Source organism: Sycon ciliatum, chromosome 5 (genome assembly GCF_964019385.1).
Source record: "Sycon ciliatum chromosome 5, ocSycCili1.1, whole genome shotgun sequence".
Classification (NCBI taxonomy): domain Eukaryota; kingdom Metazoa; phylum Porifera; class Calcarea; order Leucosolenida; family Sycettidae; genus Sycon; species Sycon ciliatum.
The window spans coordinates 7200692-7218500 of NC_088647.1; the positions used below are offsets into that span (position 1 = coordinate 7200692).

Genomic DNA, 17809 nt, shown 5'->3' on the forward strand with positions numbered 1-17809 from the left:
ACACGACTCGACTCTGTTTGGGACAGTGTAAAGCCAACCGTTGTGGTTGTATACGTACCTGAGCTGGCGGTAGTCAGCAGGCAAGAGTACATAAGCCAAGGTTTATGTACTCTAAGTCCGTCTTGGCAGCAGTCTCTGTACAAATTTTTAGACTTCAGACCAGCTTCAATTTGTGCAACAATGAGAACAGCAAAGCAAAGACAATTGCAGTCTCTGAACATGATTATACAGAGGGGGGGGGGGTATGTTGACCATGCCGCGGACTTCACCTGTAAACACAGCTTCATTTTCCAGTATACTAGTAGTATTCAGAAAACAATGGCATCTCCAGCTGCATTTCAATGCTCACGCAGCTATTTTGTTCACGTGACCGGCAGAAAACAAACCCACCCAGTCCTAGAAAATGTGATAGTACACATGCAGGTCAGACCACACACACACTGTACGCGGCAGAGGCGAAGGACGAATACAGTTGAATCGCAATGTAACTGTGTGCATGCGACTCGACTGCCCTCATCGCAATCCTGTGTGTATCAAAAGGGAACTTCCTCTTTGACGAGGAAGACTGAATTAATTTTCAATGGACATAATTCTGATGACTGAGTAAACTCTTCGCAACGGGAGCACTAGGAAACCTCCGCACACACAAGTATATTACGCATTGAAGTCAGGCCACATTGGCTGAAAGTTCAAGCAGACATACAATATACATATAGTTGTCTGCAGCATTGAGTACATGTACATTGTTTGTTATGTACTTAAAAGTACATAACATTCATGGGCACATCAGTGACCCGGCGATCAAGTACTACCACTTCGCTACAATAATAATGCATGCACGACTGCAACAGATTGATATCCCACCAAGGCCTGGCAAAGACACGAGATAGGGGTGAAAGCCAAACCCAAACAGATTCAAATAGCTGCTTTGCTTATTTGCACCTGGACAACGTTCCCCAAGCAATTATGTTCATGTCAGTCAAGTTGAGAGTCTCCAAGATCACACAAATGATATTCCATCATTATCGATTGTCAATACATGTATGAAGTGGATGGCAAACGAGAAAGCCTCAAGGGTTCAAATCAAGGGTACATAAAGTATTCTGCATGCACTTCGAGTACACCATCCGCAGCACCGTCAGAGCCGACTAGCCTTGGGCATGTGCACACCACGACATGAAATGGAGAGCAGTGCGCAGGTGAAACAAGCACAGCGGGCGTTTTGTTTGACGTGTCACACCACCAAGACTGCAACCATTACAGTCATCATGGCTGCACCTGACTCGTGCTGTCTGCTTGCGAGTTCCCGGCTTGCCATGCTGCAAACGCCGGGGTCAGCTTCGCTCTGAAGAAATACTCGAGTCGACCACTCAGCTTTGCCATCTCCTTTTCATAGGAATCTTGGGCGAGTTCATGCTGTGACCCATGGGTGCCACCTGCATTAACAGTTTTTAAAACATCGCAGGAGAGCAACACCAATATCATATACATTTATAATACGAGACAAAGCAAAAACTTTGGAGAGAGGAAAAAACACTTGACTTGCAGAGTACGAACCTGGCGGCTTGCCAGGGGTTAAATAAGTACTATGTACTAGTAGTATGTCAAGTTACTCAGAAAAGTGTTTGTAGTTTAGTTGTGTTGGACAATCTATTCAAGTTCCCTAAGCTCCAACGAACCCCTTGATCTTGTAGAGTGCATGCCACAAAAGGCAGCACATCCCCTTCAACTCCACACCGTTATAATAATTGCATACGCCTATATGGTATTATGGTATTTCCGTACCTTTGTCACTGGTGGCAGACTGTGAGCGTTCACTTGATTTGCCAGAGCCGGGCCGCGAGCTGGGTCGCGAGCCTGGCTGTGAGCCGGGCCGTGAATCGGGCTGCGACTCTGGGCGAGACGTCGCTCGCAACGAGCCAGTCGAGCTAGACTCCAGATTGGTCTCCGTTACCACCTCCTGCACATTGGATCAACCCATCAGCAAACACATACATTATACACATGGATGCGGACATACATATACCCACACACACAAAAAAAGCATACACAGACGCAGATGCACAGACAGACAGACAGACAGACAGATAGCACGACTAAAAATAGCCGAACCACATGACAGAAGCAGGCCTCAGGAAGGATGCTGATTCGGATACAGAGAGACAGAGAAAGGGACAGACTATTGTCTGAAAAGAACAGACCGACGGGCAGACATATAGATAGCCAAACACACACACACAGTCTAACCAAGTCTCTACTTGAACCGTGAATATATTTCTGTACACCGGATATGCAAAGCAGGATAACACAGCTGTGAGTGCAACTTATCCTGCTGACAGTTAAGAGATTCTCCATCCCTTCCGAGAGGATTTAAGAATCCATCGCTTATAAAAAAAATAGTAGGGATGACAAAGTCATCTTGTCACTTTTTGATAACTAACGTTAGGGAGTCATTTGATAGGGGTTTAAAACTTCAAAGTGATAATTTCAAGTCGTGATGGTTCTGTGTTCCAAAGTAACTAACCCTCAGGGCACAGCCTGATCACCAGGCATAATGCTTATGTCTATTTTGTAGTGTATACTGACGTGCACAGTCCAGCAGAGAATGTAAAGATGTGTCGCCACACCAGAGGCAAAACCACGTCAAGCATGTGTGGAATCACTCAAGTGTACCGGGCAGATGCAAGAGAACAGGCATGGCTCTGGCTTGGTATAATAGCACTTTTTTGTCCTGCTGGTGTAGGTGTTTTGTGTGCATCTTGTGTTGGCACCCAAGAAAATAATATGACTCATCACACGTGGTTCACCTAAATACGGTTGACATCTTCCACAGTGGTGGTGATGTGCATGTGTACGTGAGGGGTGGAGGGGTGGAGGGGGGGGGGGGGGGTCTCCCAACCAATGTCTTATGCCCAGAGGTACCATGGGACTTTGCTGCCCAAGGACTTACAGCCACTGGGCCCTCCATACTTGCTGCACCTGATTTGCGTCCACGTACTTGTTGTTGCTGCTGCTGTTGCTGACTGCCGAGTGATGTGTGCGAGCCAGTGCTGGTTCCCGTTTGACTGGGCGTGGCTGACAGTCGTGACGGAGCACCATCAAGGCTAGCCTGACTGCCATCACTGTCACCAGCGCCACGCGATTGTGCCTGAAAGAGCTGAGCGAAGCGATCCACGGCGACGGCTACTTCGGACACTTTTTCAGATTCGACCGCGGCGACACTCGATTTGGAGACAACGTTCGCCGACACGCAGCGTGAACCTGCCGGAGGGTCGTCACCGTGTACGGAGCAGAGCGCCAGTGCTGTGAACACCTGATGGTAGGTGATCTCGTGCTCCATATTTGCGACGGTGTCGGCGTGGTGCGCATTCGGGCTGGTCGTGGCGATGGCGTCGCATGCCACCGGATGCGTGATCCGGCCACTGTACAGCTTCAGTGTCTGAATGTGAGAGTGTGAACATACACACATTTGTATGGGGGAGGGCACAGCACACAAACAAGCACACCGACATGCATGCATTCAAACACAGACACACAGACACGCACGCACAGACACAGACGGACGGACGGACGGACGGACAAGTTCATGCCAAACAATCAGTACTGTCTAGCCGGAATTAGTCATTCAGCCATGGTGCATGTATACGTATTGATGTGATGTGACTGTACGGCGAACATGTTGCCATAAGGCGTAGACCACGTGAAGAAAGATCCCAACCGCAAACTGAGAGCCTCACACAGAACTATGAAGAGGGCAGGTAGGCAGACACAGCGCACTCATCCCATAACGACAATTCTCTTCAAGTGTACTTCAAGTGCATACCTTCAACATCATCATGAAATCGCTGGCCGTGGGCAGTTGCTCTTCGCCTTCAATCACCGGACGAGGCCGCTGAAACATAACGTCCATTGAGCACAGTGCCGTGTAGAAGTCATAACAGAGAGATCTGTATGGCAGGATGGCATGCAGCAACTCCGGACGCTGGTAAACAAGACCTGCAGGCGAAAGAGAAGGAGATTCGACACCACAACGGCTACCATTAACATTTTTCATCGTCCCGAGTGGATTCTCTTGAGCTCTTCCAACCTCTGCGGGTCTCAATTGAGGTCTTGTGCTAAGTAGTTGTGGAAAGAGCCGCATGACATGTGCGGCCTAGATATACACCAGAGTGCGTCAGCGGCGGATCCAGCGGTCTCTACAGGGGGGTTCCAGTATAGTCAAAACTGAATAGCTGATACATGTACATGGTTGCCAGTAGTATTATTTCGAAATTTAGGGGGTTCCTCGGAACCCCTCCTGGATCCGCCCCTGTGCGTAATGTCAGTACTCTATGCCCCCATCCGACTTACTCTGATGCTGGCAAGCACACTGGCCGAGGTCATTCCTCACAAACTTGCTCACACAGACAGCAAGTGGATACCGAGCAGCTCTGCAGCAACAAGACAACATGAAAATACAGTGATACAGTCATGTACTTAGTATAGTATAGTGACCACTCCACGGCATACCGCCTGGGAGACCAGTCTCTATTAGGCATGCATGTTGTTCTCCTAAGCTGTTGTCTTTAATTGAGACTACAGGAGATTCCACTGCAGCAATTTACACATTCTGGAGGAGCCTTTCCCTTCGCAGCAGTCTAACATTTCCCATGTAATTAGCCATGAAATGGACCTTGTGGTAAGCCCTTAAAATGTCGTGAGTTCTAAAATAGCTGGGAGTTGAACTGGTCTCGACTTTGTCACCTATGACCGTTTTGCTGAAGAGCACTACTGACATAATGCCCTCCCCACCACTGGACCTACACACTCCATCACTGGACCTACACACTCCACCATAACCGAAAGAGATAGCCGACATGCCAATTCTAAGCCGCGATAACGACGTGTACATATGGATCAAATTGTTTACCATCACTCAAAACCCGATATCGAAACATACGCCATACAATATTAAATCCATGACTATAGAACAATAAGGGTAATCAAGGCTTGTTTTCTGCTACTCAAAGTTTCATGCTCTTGCAATCGTCAGGCAACATGAGGATGGGGTACTGACCATGCCGGTATATATGCCAGGAGAGGGTGGGTCTTGTAGCGCGGTATGAAAAGCTGTGTGTGAGTGTGGGGCTGTATAGGTTTCAGGTATTGCATGACTACACAGGAGGATGCACCAAGTGCGTACTTGTTAGCACTACACAGTATAACAGAGGAAGGCTAGTACAGTCAGACCTCGCTTATCCGGTCCTCTTTTATCCGGACCCCTCGCTATCCGGTAGAAAATTATTGGTTACCGATTTACAGCATATGCCATGCATACATACAGTAAGTGTGTTCGACCATCCGGTTCCCTCGCCTATCCGGATATTTTTGTGGAAAACGGATGTGTGCGGTTAAGCTAGGTCTGACTGTATATAGCAACTCTGAGTGACATGCTCCGTGTAGTCATCACTGATGCAACACGCTACATTCTCTGACTGTGCTGTTTTACGACTTACTGGACTTTAGGATCTTCTTTGTAGAGATCAAATGCTAAGAACGTTATCCACTGCAAGAATAGCCGGAATGGGACACAGTAGTTGGGGTCATGCAGGGATTTTCCCTCTATGAGACCCTTGCCGATGATGCGATCAACCTGCGCGAACGTGTAGTCGTCACGGTACAGCTGTAAATCTTCACACAGCACCCAGAACTGTGTGTGTCAGTAGCAGCATGCACAGACATACACAGTGGATGCATGCACCCACACACACGCATGTGCACACACACACATACATACACATGTGTCATGTACATACACACATACGTACACACACATGCGCACAAACAAACACAAACAGACAGACACACACACACACACACACACACACACACACACACACACACACACACACACACACACACACACAAAGGACACAAGCACAGATAGCACACTCTATTGAACTTGGTATGCAGAGAACAAGCTGCCAGAGCAATACCACACCAGCTTCCAAGTTGACTGATATTTGGCTGAAAGCGAAGCTATGAAACACGAACCGCATTCTACCATGCACCTGTGTGAGGTGGAACACCCGGCATACGATAACATGGTTGGTTCTTGGACTTGATAGTTGATACAGTATGAATGGGGCAAGCTCTAAATTGCAATAACCGTAAACGAGATACAGTCAGCGGACCTCGCTCACATCTGGTCCTCTTTTAGTACCCAGTGGACACTCTTTGAATTAGTTCTTACTCCACCACATACCCTCTCTGAATGACCTCATTCACACCAGCAACACAACTACAAGTTGGTGTAGAAATTGGCATGCATGTTTTCCTCCATACCTGAGATGTTACCCTCCTACTTTATCAATGGCCAATCTGGTGAAACAGATCAGTAGTGAACATCATGTAGTATGGTGCAAAAGGGTTTCAGTGTCCCTGGTCCCTCACCTTTCTGACCATTGTCACGAAAATAGTAACAAATGCGGCTTTAAAAGCAAGGTGTGAGTATGTGAAAAACATGTGCAGGTCATTTAGGATTGCTAGCATTAAGAGTACGATAGTAGAAAACAGATATTGACTGAAGTACAGAACCACTACTGTACCTGGCTACGTGTCATGATCTGTGATTCCTCCACCTCGTCAGTGTCCTTTCCAATAGAGTTGTAGTATGCGTATGCCGCCTCCAGCCTGTCAATGTACTTTAGCAGCGCATTGTGCACCTGAAGTACATGTACGCATGCAACCAAACACACACAAAGAAGACACGCACACAACACACAAAGAAGACACACACAAACACAAACACACAAAGAAGACACACACACAAACACACACACACACACAGAAGACACACACACATCATCATAACAAGTACATAGAAGTATTATACACCGATGGGTACCGTATTTCCCCGATTATAGGGTCGCACCTTTTTACACTAAAAATCAAGGGTGAAAAAGGGGGTGCAACTTACAATCGAGCATGACTTACTACTTAAGTCACTCAGTATATCAAAACAGTATTGCTCAAACCTGGAAATGGGGGTGCGACTTATAATCGAGTGCGACCTATAATCGGGGAAACACGGTATACTATTTCAGAATCAGTATGCTGCGTGGTGTACACACGTCATGAAACGAGGCGGTAAAGGTTGTAAATATAGCTAGAAAAAGCAGTCTTAAATTATATTGAGACCATCTAAGAACACAATCAATGCTACTGTAAATTTGAACAGAGGTTATGACTACGTGAACAGTGCCATGGTCGGGAGTCAGCAGATTCGCTTATGGGCGCTAATTTATACGGCGGAGTCGCTTACGGCCACACCATATGGAGTGACTAAAGAGGACAGGTGCGGCAAGCCAGTGCTAGCACATCGCTGCGCCGACATGGGCGTAGCCACACCGTCCGCAGCATCTCTTGAAGACGATGGATGAAATCGCATACCCTCTACAGGTTCCTCAGTGCAAGGTAACCCGTCTTGCCCACCAGGTCTTCACCCATAACAGGGTAAGGTTTTCCAGATGCACTATACTAGCCTATGTGTGGGCATAAATCCCTTCATACCATGATTCTAACTATAACCAAGGCTTGGGAAATGACTTCCTTCGCGACCCTACAAACTTTCATTTAAGATTTTGAAGCAGTGCAAGAACACTAACTTATGGAGGTTCAAAAACAGATAGCTGCCAAGTCCAGTTGACAGGGTCCATTCCCTCAGCAAGCCACGCGAGAACATCACACATAGTGTACTGACCTCCAGGAGGTGGTCATGTCGCTCATCTTCACTGATTCCCGCCAGCAGCTCCTGCTCAACAACATAGTTATACGTGCGAGTTGCGTCCACGTCGTCACAGCTATGGCCGCCAATGTCACCTGCAAAGCACACGTTGAAACATTGAAACAAGGCATTGCTTGTAAGAACATATTGCAGAGGAGTATAGTAGGCAGGATTTCAGCCCAGCTGATTTCAACCAAGCAAAGCATGCATTGTTCTAGAAAGCTAGCATCCTCCTTGGGTGCTTGGAGTCAAAACCAACCGATGACAGCCCCCATACAGCAGACATACTCAGTCGAAGTAATTTACCGGGTGAACCGCGGGGCACTGGCTACCTATTTGGCTTGTGTACAAAGCATGGGTAGTGGATCTAATACAGAAACAGCCCACTAGAAAACATTTTGATCATGTCTCACACCCAACTTACCTAGAAGCAACATCAGCGCTGCATCTTCGCGTCCAATTCTGGCACCTTGGACTTCTCCACTTCCATTTTCGCCTCCCATCTGCCGTAACACTTCCTTTGGAAGGACTCCGCTGAAAATGTTGTTTTCAAACAAACCTGACCACAAAACATGAACATCAAGACCGAATGCAGATAAATAGAAACTTGTTACTTTGCCGTGATACTGTAAACCGCCCAATATTTGCGTCACTAAGCTTTTGCTATCTCCCAGAACCAGCGAGTTTGTGATGGCAAATGTCAAACATAAAAAAGTCGCAAACAGGCACTTTGCCCAAAAGGTGCACAGATGCCCGCATGCAGGGGAGACAAAATTTCCCGACACCCTTTCCTCTTTCCACGATGCTACATCTTTGTCTTTCAGTACCTTAACTGCGGTCAGCGTTAGGGCCGCCCAGGTCTCTTCCAATAGAATGCAACAGTGCTGTGCAGATGACACAAACAGTCAATTTGGGTGCACTGCAAGAATAGTCTGTAACTGTTACACCTTCTTCTGCCTTCCTATCACTGCACACCTTGTACGTGCCTATCACTGCACACCTATGTACGCGCCTATCACTGCACAGCTTGTGCGCGCCTATCAGTTGCACACCTTGTGCAACTTCTAGCACTTACTGTTCACGGCTAACCTTGGCACCTGGTTTTCTACTTACTGTATACAACTGCTTCTTTACTAATACAGAGACGATTATTCCTCAGCCGACTAAGTGAGACGTTTACATTGGTAGCAAGAGGATGGTTTTCGATGGTTATCTTCAGTTTGCACTGGTTCTGACGCCTGCTGTCTTATCGTTCCTGGTACTCGGTTTACTGGTTTTCGCCGCTATTCAGAAGCTGCTGCGAGTTGCCAGGCTATTAGCCAACGGTCCAACGCTAACAACAGTACCTGTGACTCCTTGGAAGGGTATCGGAGCCACGGTCAACCAGAATCGGCCTACCTCGAGACCTCGGCCTTGTACGAAGGAGCCTCAAGTGTTCGGTGGCGAGGCAAACCAGTTCAAGGAGGGGTCTTTCGCTATCGAATTGGCTCTCAAGTCCCTGGAATAAGACAGTTCGGATAGAGAAGTGAACTATGCCGCTAGTTTCCTTGTAGGCAACGCTCGCCTTTGGCTCATCTCTTCCCTGGAAGCTGGTGAAACCTTTCCTGACCGGCCGTCACTAAGAGATGCGCTTGCTAAGGTATACGGTCCAAGCCTTCAGGTTCCTGAGTTGGACGAGCACTCAAGAGCGCTGCTGTTCACCAACGGGCTGTACGGCGATGTCCGAGAACAGGTACTTCGTGACCATCCGAAAAAAACCTTGTCGGCGGCCATACAGTCAGCTCTAACCTGCGGTGCTGTTAGCTCCGTACTCGACGCCATGAGTCACCCAGTCACCAAGTCACCGAGTCACCAAGTCACCCAGTCACCGAGTCACCAAGTCACCTGCGTCGCTGTTAGTACCCGTACTCGACGCCACAAGTCACCCAGTAACCCAGTCTCCAAGCCACCCTGTCACCAAGTCACCCAGTCACCCAGTCAAGTCACCAAGTCACCCAGTCACGGAGTCACCCAGTCAGCTAATGGGTCTCATCTCACCCAGTCAGGTAATGACAATGCATATCGCCTAAACCTGCCGACAACCTTACGCTGCCACCCTGTGTTCAATGTGACATTTTATTTAGCCAGGTTAAAGCACCTCTCAGGGGGTGTTGCACCACTTACCGCTGAATTTGACGCCATTGGTTGATGTGATTGTGCCTTTGCCATGTTTGAGGTTGTTCTCCCAACTGCCGCTGTACTCCATTCCACTTCACAACGATAGAAGAGAGAGAGACACACAGCATTAACAAATAATTTCACACAGCAATGGCAGCATTTACTTCATTGATAGTGGCTGGAAATCTCTAACATTCAAACTATTGTAACTCAAGGTCTGACTGTACCCCCCAAAAAATAGAAAGTCGTATGTCTTTCAGTAGTGGCATTCCAACAAATGCGGAAAACGCAGCCTAACTGAGTCTCCAACGAACCGTAACAAATGCCTTTCTATGACCCCAAGCAGTGAGGCACATTATGAAGCATTCACACTGAACATGAGGTCTTACTTCGAATAGGACATCGTGCCATGTCCTTGCCGTATTCCTTCCACGAAATCTCCGACATAATGCGTTTGGATAGGATGCTGCAGAAAACAGACAGGAGCATGCATGTATGCTGGCACATTGCAATAGTAAAATGTCTCGAGCATCGTCCCATACACCATTTGCAGCACGTTGGTTGGCTACAGGCACTGCTCATTGGATGAACTAGTTGATCCATGACGGTGTCATATAATGTGACTTCAGCGACTAATGCAATGAATTTCTCAAAGTCAATCACAGACAGGGCACAGTTCAAGAGAGATGGTCACTGCCTTTTTTCCCCACGGCTGGTACATTACATGATCAATACATCCGTATAAATATGGGGCTGCTGGCACTACATGATTTTCGGCTATTTAGAATAGGAAATCTTCATAAACTTCAAAGCCAAGGAAAGGCCAAGGAGTGTTTTTCTTGATGTCAGTGTACTCGGAAGTATACTCATGAGCCCTCCTCCAACTTTGAAGGTCAAGTCAATTTTGGAGATAAGGAGGCTTCAGATGGACAGCTGTGCTGCGGAAACCTCCTGGTTCGAATGTCTACATGCTTTTTCAGCACGCTGGGAAATCTTGTTAATACTCGTACATGTACTTCAGGTTTCTGTAAGTATTGCAGGGATGAATTTATCCGGTATCGCATCGCAGTTCACTACGCAAAATCGATCTACTGCTACTCAAAAATGACAGTGACACGCAGAAAACTGCGATACATACATTGTCCATGTACAGGCTGTCCATGCTTTTTGTAGCTTACGCCACAATTGAGATTTTGCACAGCAAAAACTGCTATGCAAACACACGACAGTAAATTCATCCCTGTATTGGAACCCTTAATCGTCAGTTCACACGGAGCTTTATACAACCTTGTTACTACTTACATCAAGAGAGGTACGCTTCATCCATCGATGTTCTCCATGCCCATGCTATGCATGTATTGGTGACCGAAAGGCAGTGCATGTAACGGTTAAACCATCAGCATGGTCACGGCACAACATGTCGGGGATAGGACAAGAGACAGTAAAACACCACAGTAATGCCTTTGTCGCGCAATACGTGCCACTCACTTAAACACAACACTACTTCAAAGTGCATGTGACTAGAGTGTGTAGTACTGGAAAATTGTCGCATGACAGGTCACTCATAATCATGCTATGGCGTCATACTCGAGTGTGAGTAATTAAGCTAACTAGTGGCTGTTGGGAATTCCCTTGTATGATAGGAATATTCGTTTGAGGGAGTTGAAAATAGGATTGTGGCAAATACAATAAGTGGCACATTTTAACGATCAGATTTTCGACCTGTCGCGTGACCACAATATAGTCATGTGACCACAAGACATCACATGACTGACATGCATGATCAATCATGTAATCACGAGACTTGCAAGTCCTCATATGACGTACTAATGCACAGCCCTCTGATCAAGAAAGAGCCTTTGTTTGATTACATACATACATGGTGATATGTGGTCGCCCCTTCTTACCATAATACCATTCTTCCACTGGCCAGTGTAGCGCTCGGACCGCGCAGTCCAGGTGAAACAGCCATGGCCAGTACGGCAGCCATTGACCCAGTTGCCTTCATAGGTATTCCCAGACCTGGTCAGTGTGCACACATCAACAAGAAGAGTACAAGACTACAGTGTACAACCTGAGCCGGTGCACGCACATGACCAGCACTGCACACAGACATGCACTATGTTTCTGTACCCTGGTGAACAGACACGAAATACTTTACACATCAAATTCATACAATTCCTTGCCGTGTTTACTATTTAGTTTCCTGTCGGTAAGTTGGCAAACATATACAACCTTACTTGTAGATTTGTTTTCCATGTCCGTTCCTCACATTGTCTGTCCAGTCTCCATCATACGACTCCATTGGAGCGTAACAGTAGACCATACGACCCTGCCGCAAAAAAACAAACAGCGTGTCAACAAGTAACAGGCCCGGCATACCAGATGCCAGGGGATATGACAAATTACGGAAGTTCTGTCCTACCCGGATAATTCTAAAATCTGCCATTTTCTTCGAAGTCACAGCTCCGCAGTGCAACAATCTCTTTTCCCAAGAAAGTTTGAAAATACTTCTAAAGTAGGATATTGGAATTCGGAATGCTTTGTCCCTGTGAATGTTCCCTGGGTAGTTCCAGTACGAAGACTTGCCATTCCATACAGGCAAGAGTAGCTAATGACCCAGAGTGTGCAGCTGCAGTCTATGGGGTCAGCGATGGCAGAATCATCACGTGGAAAGCCCGTACACAATATCTGTGCCCTGTACACACACATGATAGCTTATGTGTTGTATGCAACCCTCAGTGCACAACTCCACGGTGGTCCACGGTGCACTATTTGTCAGCGAAAACTATTGAACCATGTAATGTCATGTGAGTTGGTCTACTGCTTAGCTATATTGTGTAAGAACACTTGAAGGTTACCAATTGTTCTCAATCTCACCTTGCCAGTACGCACACCATTCACCCAGTCACCCTTGAAGAGTGTCTTGGACGGTTCATGAACGTACACTCCGCTACCATGCCGAGTGCCGTTCACAATGTTCCCTTTGTATTCACTGTGCACATACGGAGTCAGAATGGACAGGCACAGGCAATTCTAAAAGAAGTGGTATCGGCCACGATTCAAAGTACAGTCAAACCTGTCTAAGGCGACCCCTCAAGGGACGAGAAAAAGTGGTCGCCGTGGCCAGGTGGTCTTCTTCTCCAGGTTCAGTGGGTCACGTGACCATATCCACATGTGATACATCATTTTGATCAGTGTAACGCAGTCGCGGGTGGGTGGTCGTCGGTCGCGTTGAGTGAGTGGTTGCCTTATCCAAGCTGTTTTGAATGTGAATGCGTCCGTGACAAGGAAATGTGGTCGCCATGGTCGAGTGGTCGCCATTACAGGTTTTACTCTAGTGGCATACGACTCGAACTATGCGATCCCCGAAGGCTAGTAGTTAGGATACCCTAGGCAGTACTTCAAAAATATACACGGCACAATCCTATTTTGGTGCCAGGATGTTGAATTCTCAGTCCCCATACCAATCGTTTCTATGACCAATACACTCTGGAATGCCGGAGTCGGCAACCTCCCAATATGAGCAGACATGCTCACCTTCCATCCGGGTAGAATATACTTGCAAACCCATCTGGCTTGTTGTTGACAAACTCACCCTGCACGGAGGAGGAAAGACCAAGGAAAGAGATTGCAAATAAAGCAGCTCAGCAGAACTTTCAATACCATTTTTAGCCAAAGTATTGGGAATCAGTATCTCCCTTGACAATCTCCTACAAGTCAACCCAAGGGAACAACGTGTTGTTCAGCAGCGGCTCCAGTAATCCGATTCTGTCACAGAACAGTTCGAGCCAGGCGTGATAATATCATAATAGTCTAGCTCCAAGCTGTGTGTGTGTGTGTGTGTGTGTGTGTGTGTGTGTGTGAGTGTGTGTATGTGTGTGTGTGTGTGTGTGTGTGTGAGTGTGTGTGAGTGTGTGTGTGTGTGTGTGTGTGTGTGTGTGTGTGTGTGCGTGTGTGTGTGTGTGTGTGTGTGTGTGTGTGTGCAAGGCCGTCACAGCTGGGGCGGCTGGGGCGGCTGAGGCCGCCCCACTTTCTCGGCCGTTTTTTTTTTTTTTTTTGGAGCACACTCTATGCATGATCGCAGCTCAGCCCAAACGTGGCAAATAATGAAGAATCCTTGTCCCCGATCGTGGTTTATTGCAGAATCAAAAAAGTCTTTCATTGCACTCACAACACACTGAAATGGCACCAAATGCCTGGAAATGCTTGCAAATTGGCTTCAATTTTTGAAATTTTTCCCGTGGGAAGATAATGAAGAACCCATGTCCCCGATCGTAGCGTCTTCTTGGTTTGTTGCAGAATCAAAAAGTCTTTCATTGTAGTTACACTGAAATGGCACCAAATGCCCGGAAATGCTTGCAATTGGCTTCAATTTTTGAAAATTTTCCCGGGGGAGGACCCCGGACCCCCCTTCCAAGGCCGCCCCACCTCCAAAGTCGGTGCGACGGGCCTGGTGTGTGTGTGTGTGTGTGTGTGTGTGTGTGTGTGTGTGTGTGTGTGTGTGTGTGTGTGTGTGTGTGTGTGTGTGGTTACCAACCGCCAGTGTATGCCGGAGGATGTGGTGTGGTGTGTGTAGAAAAAAATGGAAAGATGAAAAAAAGGGATTCACTGGCCAGAAAAAGTCACTTCAAACAGCTGTGTGGTGGATACCAGGCTAAAAATAGTGCCGGTCAATTCATCAGCCTTGCAAGCTGTTGAATGGTGTAATCCCAGCACAAGTTGCTATGTCTAACATAGCTGTTCGCTATCATCGCTTCCGTGATGGGCATGTCTGAGGTCTGAGGTGTGTGTGTGTGTGTATGTGTGTGTGGTGTGTGTGCATAGCTGCCGGAGATGGCTCTCTCGTGGTGCCAATTGAACATGATCCCTGACCTCTCAGCAGACTGCCGACTTTCTGCCGTCGCTCATCGTTCCATGTTGTCGGCCCCGCAAGGGGACACGTGACCGTAATGGCAGTGTTTACCAGGACCAGGTGTGTGTGTGTGTGTGTGTGTGTGTGTGTGGGTGTGTGCGCACGTGCGTGTGTGTGTGTGTGTATGTGTGTTTGTGTGTGCGTGTGCGGTGTGTTTGTGTGTGTATGTATGTATGTGTGTATATATGTGTGTGTGTGTAATTCTGTCTGTCTCCTAACAGGTATGTCTGTACCATCCATCAATCTTTCTGTCTAACTGTAAATAGCTGAACCACACCACAGAAGCAAGTTTCATGACAGTGTGCCTGTGGGTCTGTGCCTCTGTTGCCGTTGTCCTTTTGACCTCTATATGAGGTCTGAGCGACCCTTTTGGCGTTTCGCTGTGCGGAGTCCGCCGTTGTGTGTGGATTGCGCACGGGCTGCGCCATTGCGCGCATGCGTATATTCATTATCCTTGCCACTGGCTGGTTCCACGCGAGGGCATTGGAAGAGCCCATCATCGAATCGTAACTCGTTAACCCGGCAACAATTGACGTCCAATGAGCGGCTCGAACCCACACCCTGAGATGAAGATTCTCATGCTCTACCGACAAAGCTAGCCCCGTTGAATCGTAATCCGACGACACATCTGTTTCTCTCTCTCACTCTCTCTCTCTCTCTCTCTCTCTCTCTCTCTCTCTCTCTCTCTCTCTCTCTCTCTCTCTCTCTCCAATACAATAGGTGCTTATGAACTTACATCCAGCTTGATACCACTAGCAAATGTCAGCAGTCCCTTGCCGTGTATGTAGCCATTCTGAAATTGACCCTGGATCAACAGGTGGAGCACAGGCAAAAACGGGACTGTTGGCCCGGGATCCAGTCTCACAATTGTGCGGGCTTGGATCTAGACGCTGCCACTGCTGTGTAGAAACCAACTGCCCGGCCAAATCACACTACTTCGCTGTACTTATACTTCCATTTCCAAACCATAAACACACTCAGAGATAGGGACTACATTTTAGTATTGTTACTGACTATGCTGACAAAAGTTGGAAACCGACAATAAATCACTGAAACACTCTACCTGGCATCATTCCTTTGTGTTGATTTTGTAGTGCAGGCGCATTACCAGTATAGTCATGCACTGGTCATCACATGTACCAGCATGTATGATGTAATGCACTATACCTGGTATGTATGGCCTCCATGTAGCTCTGCTGTGCCACGACCGTGGAAAAAGCCACCTACATTGCGACCACCTTGATATCTGCAAGTAAAAATAAGATGAAATACCGGTTCGGTGAATCGCTCTCAACTTGTGCCTGTCATATTAACCATGGAGAGGGGAGGGGAGAGGGGGTGGGGGGGGGGGGGGGGGTGACCAGGGTGACATAGCCTGGGTATATTCGAAGTGGTTTCCAGTGATCTAAACTCTACAAGCCTGGCACCAGCCCACAATTATCGACAAACAGTGTTTTCTTGTAAAACTAACGGAGTTCTCTCCGGTTCCGGCGCATATGATGAACCGGCATTCGGCCTGCGCCTGGGATGGGGGGGGGGGGCATTATAACCCCTGTTGATTGCACTCTTGGTCTGTCCAGCATCCAAGCTAACCTCCGAATCTGTTCTGCAGTGGCGAGTCTGTCTCTCAGCAGGACCGCCGGAAGCAGTTTTTGATTGGTTCGGTAGTTTCAGTGCCTTTCATACACTCTGTGTATATGACAGGTACACATGTCACATGATCTCCATAGCAGTTAACATGTGTTGATGGCTAAAATGTTGGTCCGGTGATAACCTGACCAACCAGGCCGGTTCCGGCGGTCAGGCACAGTTGCCTCAATGATCGTGGTGCTGTACAGCCACTACTGGTACACCAAAGAGGGTTCCATATTTCGCCAGCCATAAGACATCTTCACATCGTTGCATATATGTACGTTCGGGCCTGGTTTAAATCCGGCTTTGGAAAAAAATCATTGCTATCAGGTTCGGCCTCATTTTCTCTGTGCTGCGCTGATGAGTCCACAAAGGACGGAGCAGTTCTGTTCGCAGATCGTGAATTGTTCTTGTATTCAGTCAGGAGAAAAGCTCAACTAGCACCTAACTCAACGGTTCTTGCTTAGGAAAAGGGATTTGAGCCATAGTCTGCATAGAACAGATTCGTGCTATTATTTCCATTCAACAAAGGCAGTCTTTCCTCACCTCTGCACAAGCACTGCACCAAGGGCTGGTTCAAGATAGTCTTCATCACACAGCGGTGCTCGACCACCTGCACTAGCGGCACGGCGAAATCCTTCAACGTCTGCGCTCATGTCAGCCGCTCGTCGAGCCAGCATAGCGGTATCGGCACTGGGGGTGAAGTATGACGGCAACAATATCCTCTCCACTCCAGGTCAGTTCTGAAGGTTTCTACCGCTCTATGGCGTTTCCAGTAGCAATTGCCAATCTGGGTAGTTCTCGCGGCCCCACTCCTCGCAGATCCTCAGACCTGGTCTCGCACTTTTGAAGCTCTGGACAGATGCCAAGCAGCCTTGAGCTGTATTCGGTAGCGAGGTAGATACACCACGTCGTTACATGTACGTGGACTAAAATAATTGTAAATAGTTTCGTTCACAAAGCCATGTTCGGGTGCATTTCCTTTGGTCAGAGGATCTCAGTACTTTTCGTACATAAAATCATTGGTCTTCAAGTCCGTTTCACCGCGCTCTCATCCCACTCTCAGTCTCTTGTCACTATGTCAGGGTCGATCAGTGAGAGGAAGTCGTACGAACCCAAAGCCAAAGGCCAAAGGCAAAGGCAAAGACAAGTGGCAAAGAAGATGCAGACTTTGTGCGACTCCCTGATACATCCATCCATGCAGTACTGTCTGTTTGCATGGTTTGGGGGGACGCTTTTTTCGAGTGTGTTGTCATGACGCGTTGACATGACTCGAGTCGACTCGCGAATAAAAAAACCCGACTCTCGTGTACGACACATGACATAAACAAGAGTTATGC

General features: G+C 47.6%; 1 protein-coding gene across 1 annotated transcript; it reads right to left on the bottom strand.

Annotated features, from left to right (window-relative positions):
• Window positions 1-529: 529 nt before the first annotated feature.
• Window positions 530-17613, bottom strand: LOC135817393 (radial spoke head 10 homolog B-like). Its single transcript, XM_065330570.1, has 19 exons — window positions 17016-17613; window positions 16005-16083; window positions 15574-15642; window positions 13463-13521; window positions 12803-12917; window positions 12163-12254; window positions 11830-11944; window positions 11225-11269; window positions 10312-10388; window positions 9929-10014; window positions 8190-8324; window positions 7742-7860; window positions 6588-6704; window positions 5496-5689; window positions 4351-4430; window positions 3824-3996; window positions 2951-3439; window positions 1786-1960; window positions 530-1436 (listed from the first exon to the last, which is right to left on the bottom strand). The coding sequence occupies exons 1-19, from the start codon at window positions 17147-17149 to the stop codon at window positions 1267-1269; spliced, it is 2523 nt and encodes an 840-aa protein (XP_065186642.1). The 5' UTR covers window positions 17150-17613; the 3' UTR covers window positions 530-1266.
• Between the last annotated feature and the right edge of the window lie 196 nt (window positions 17614-17809).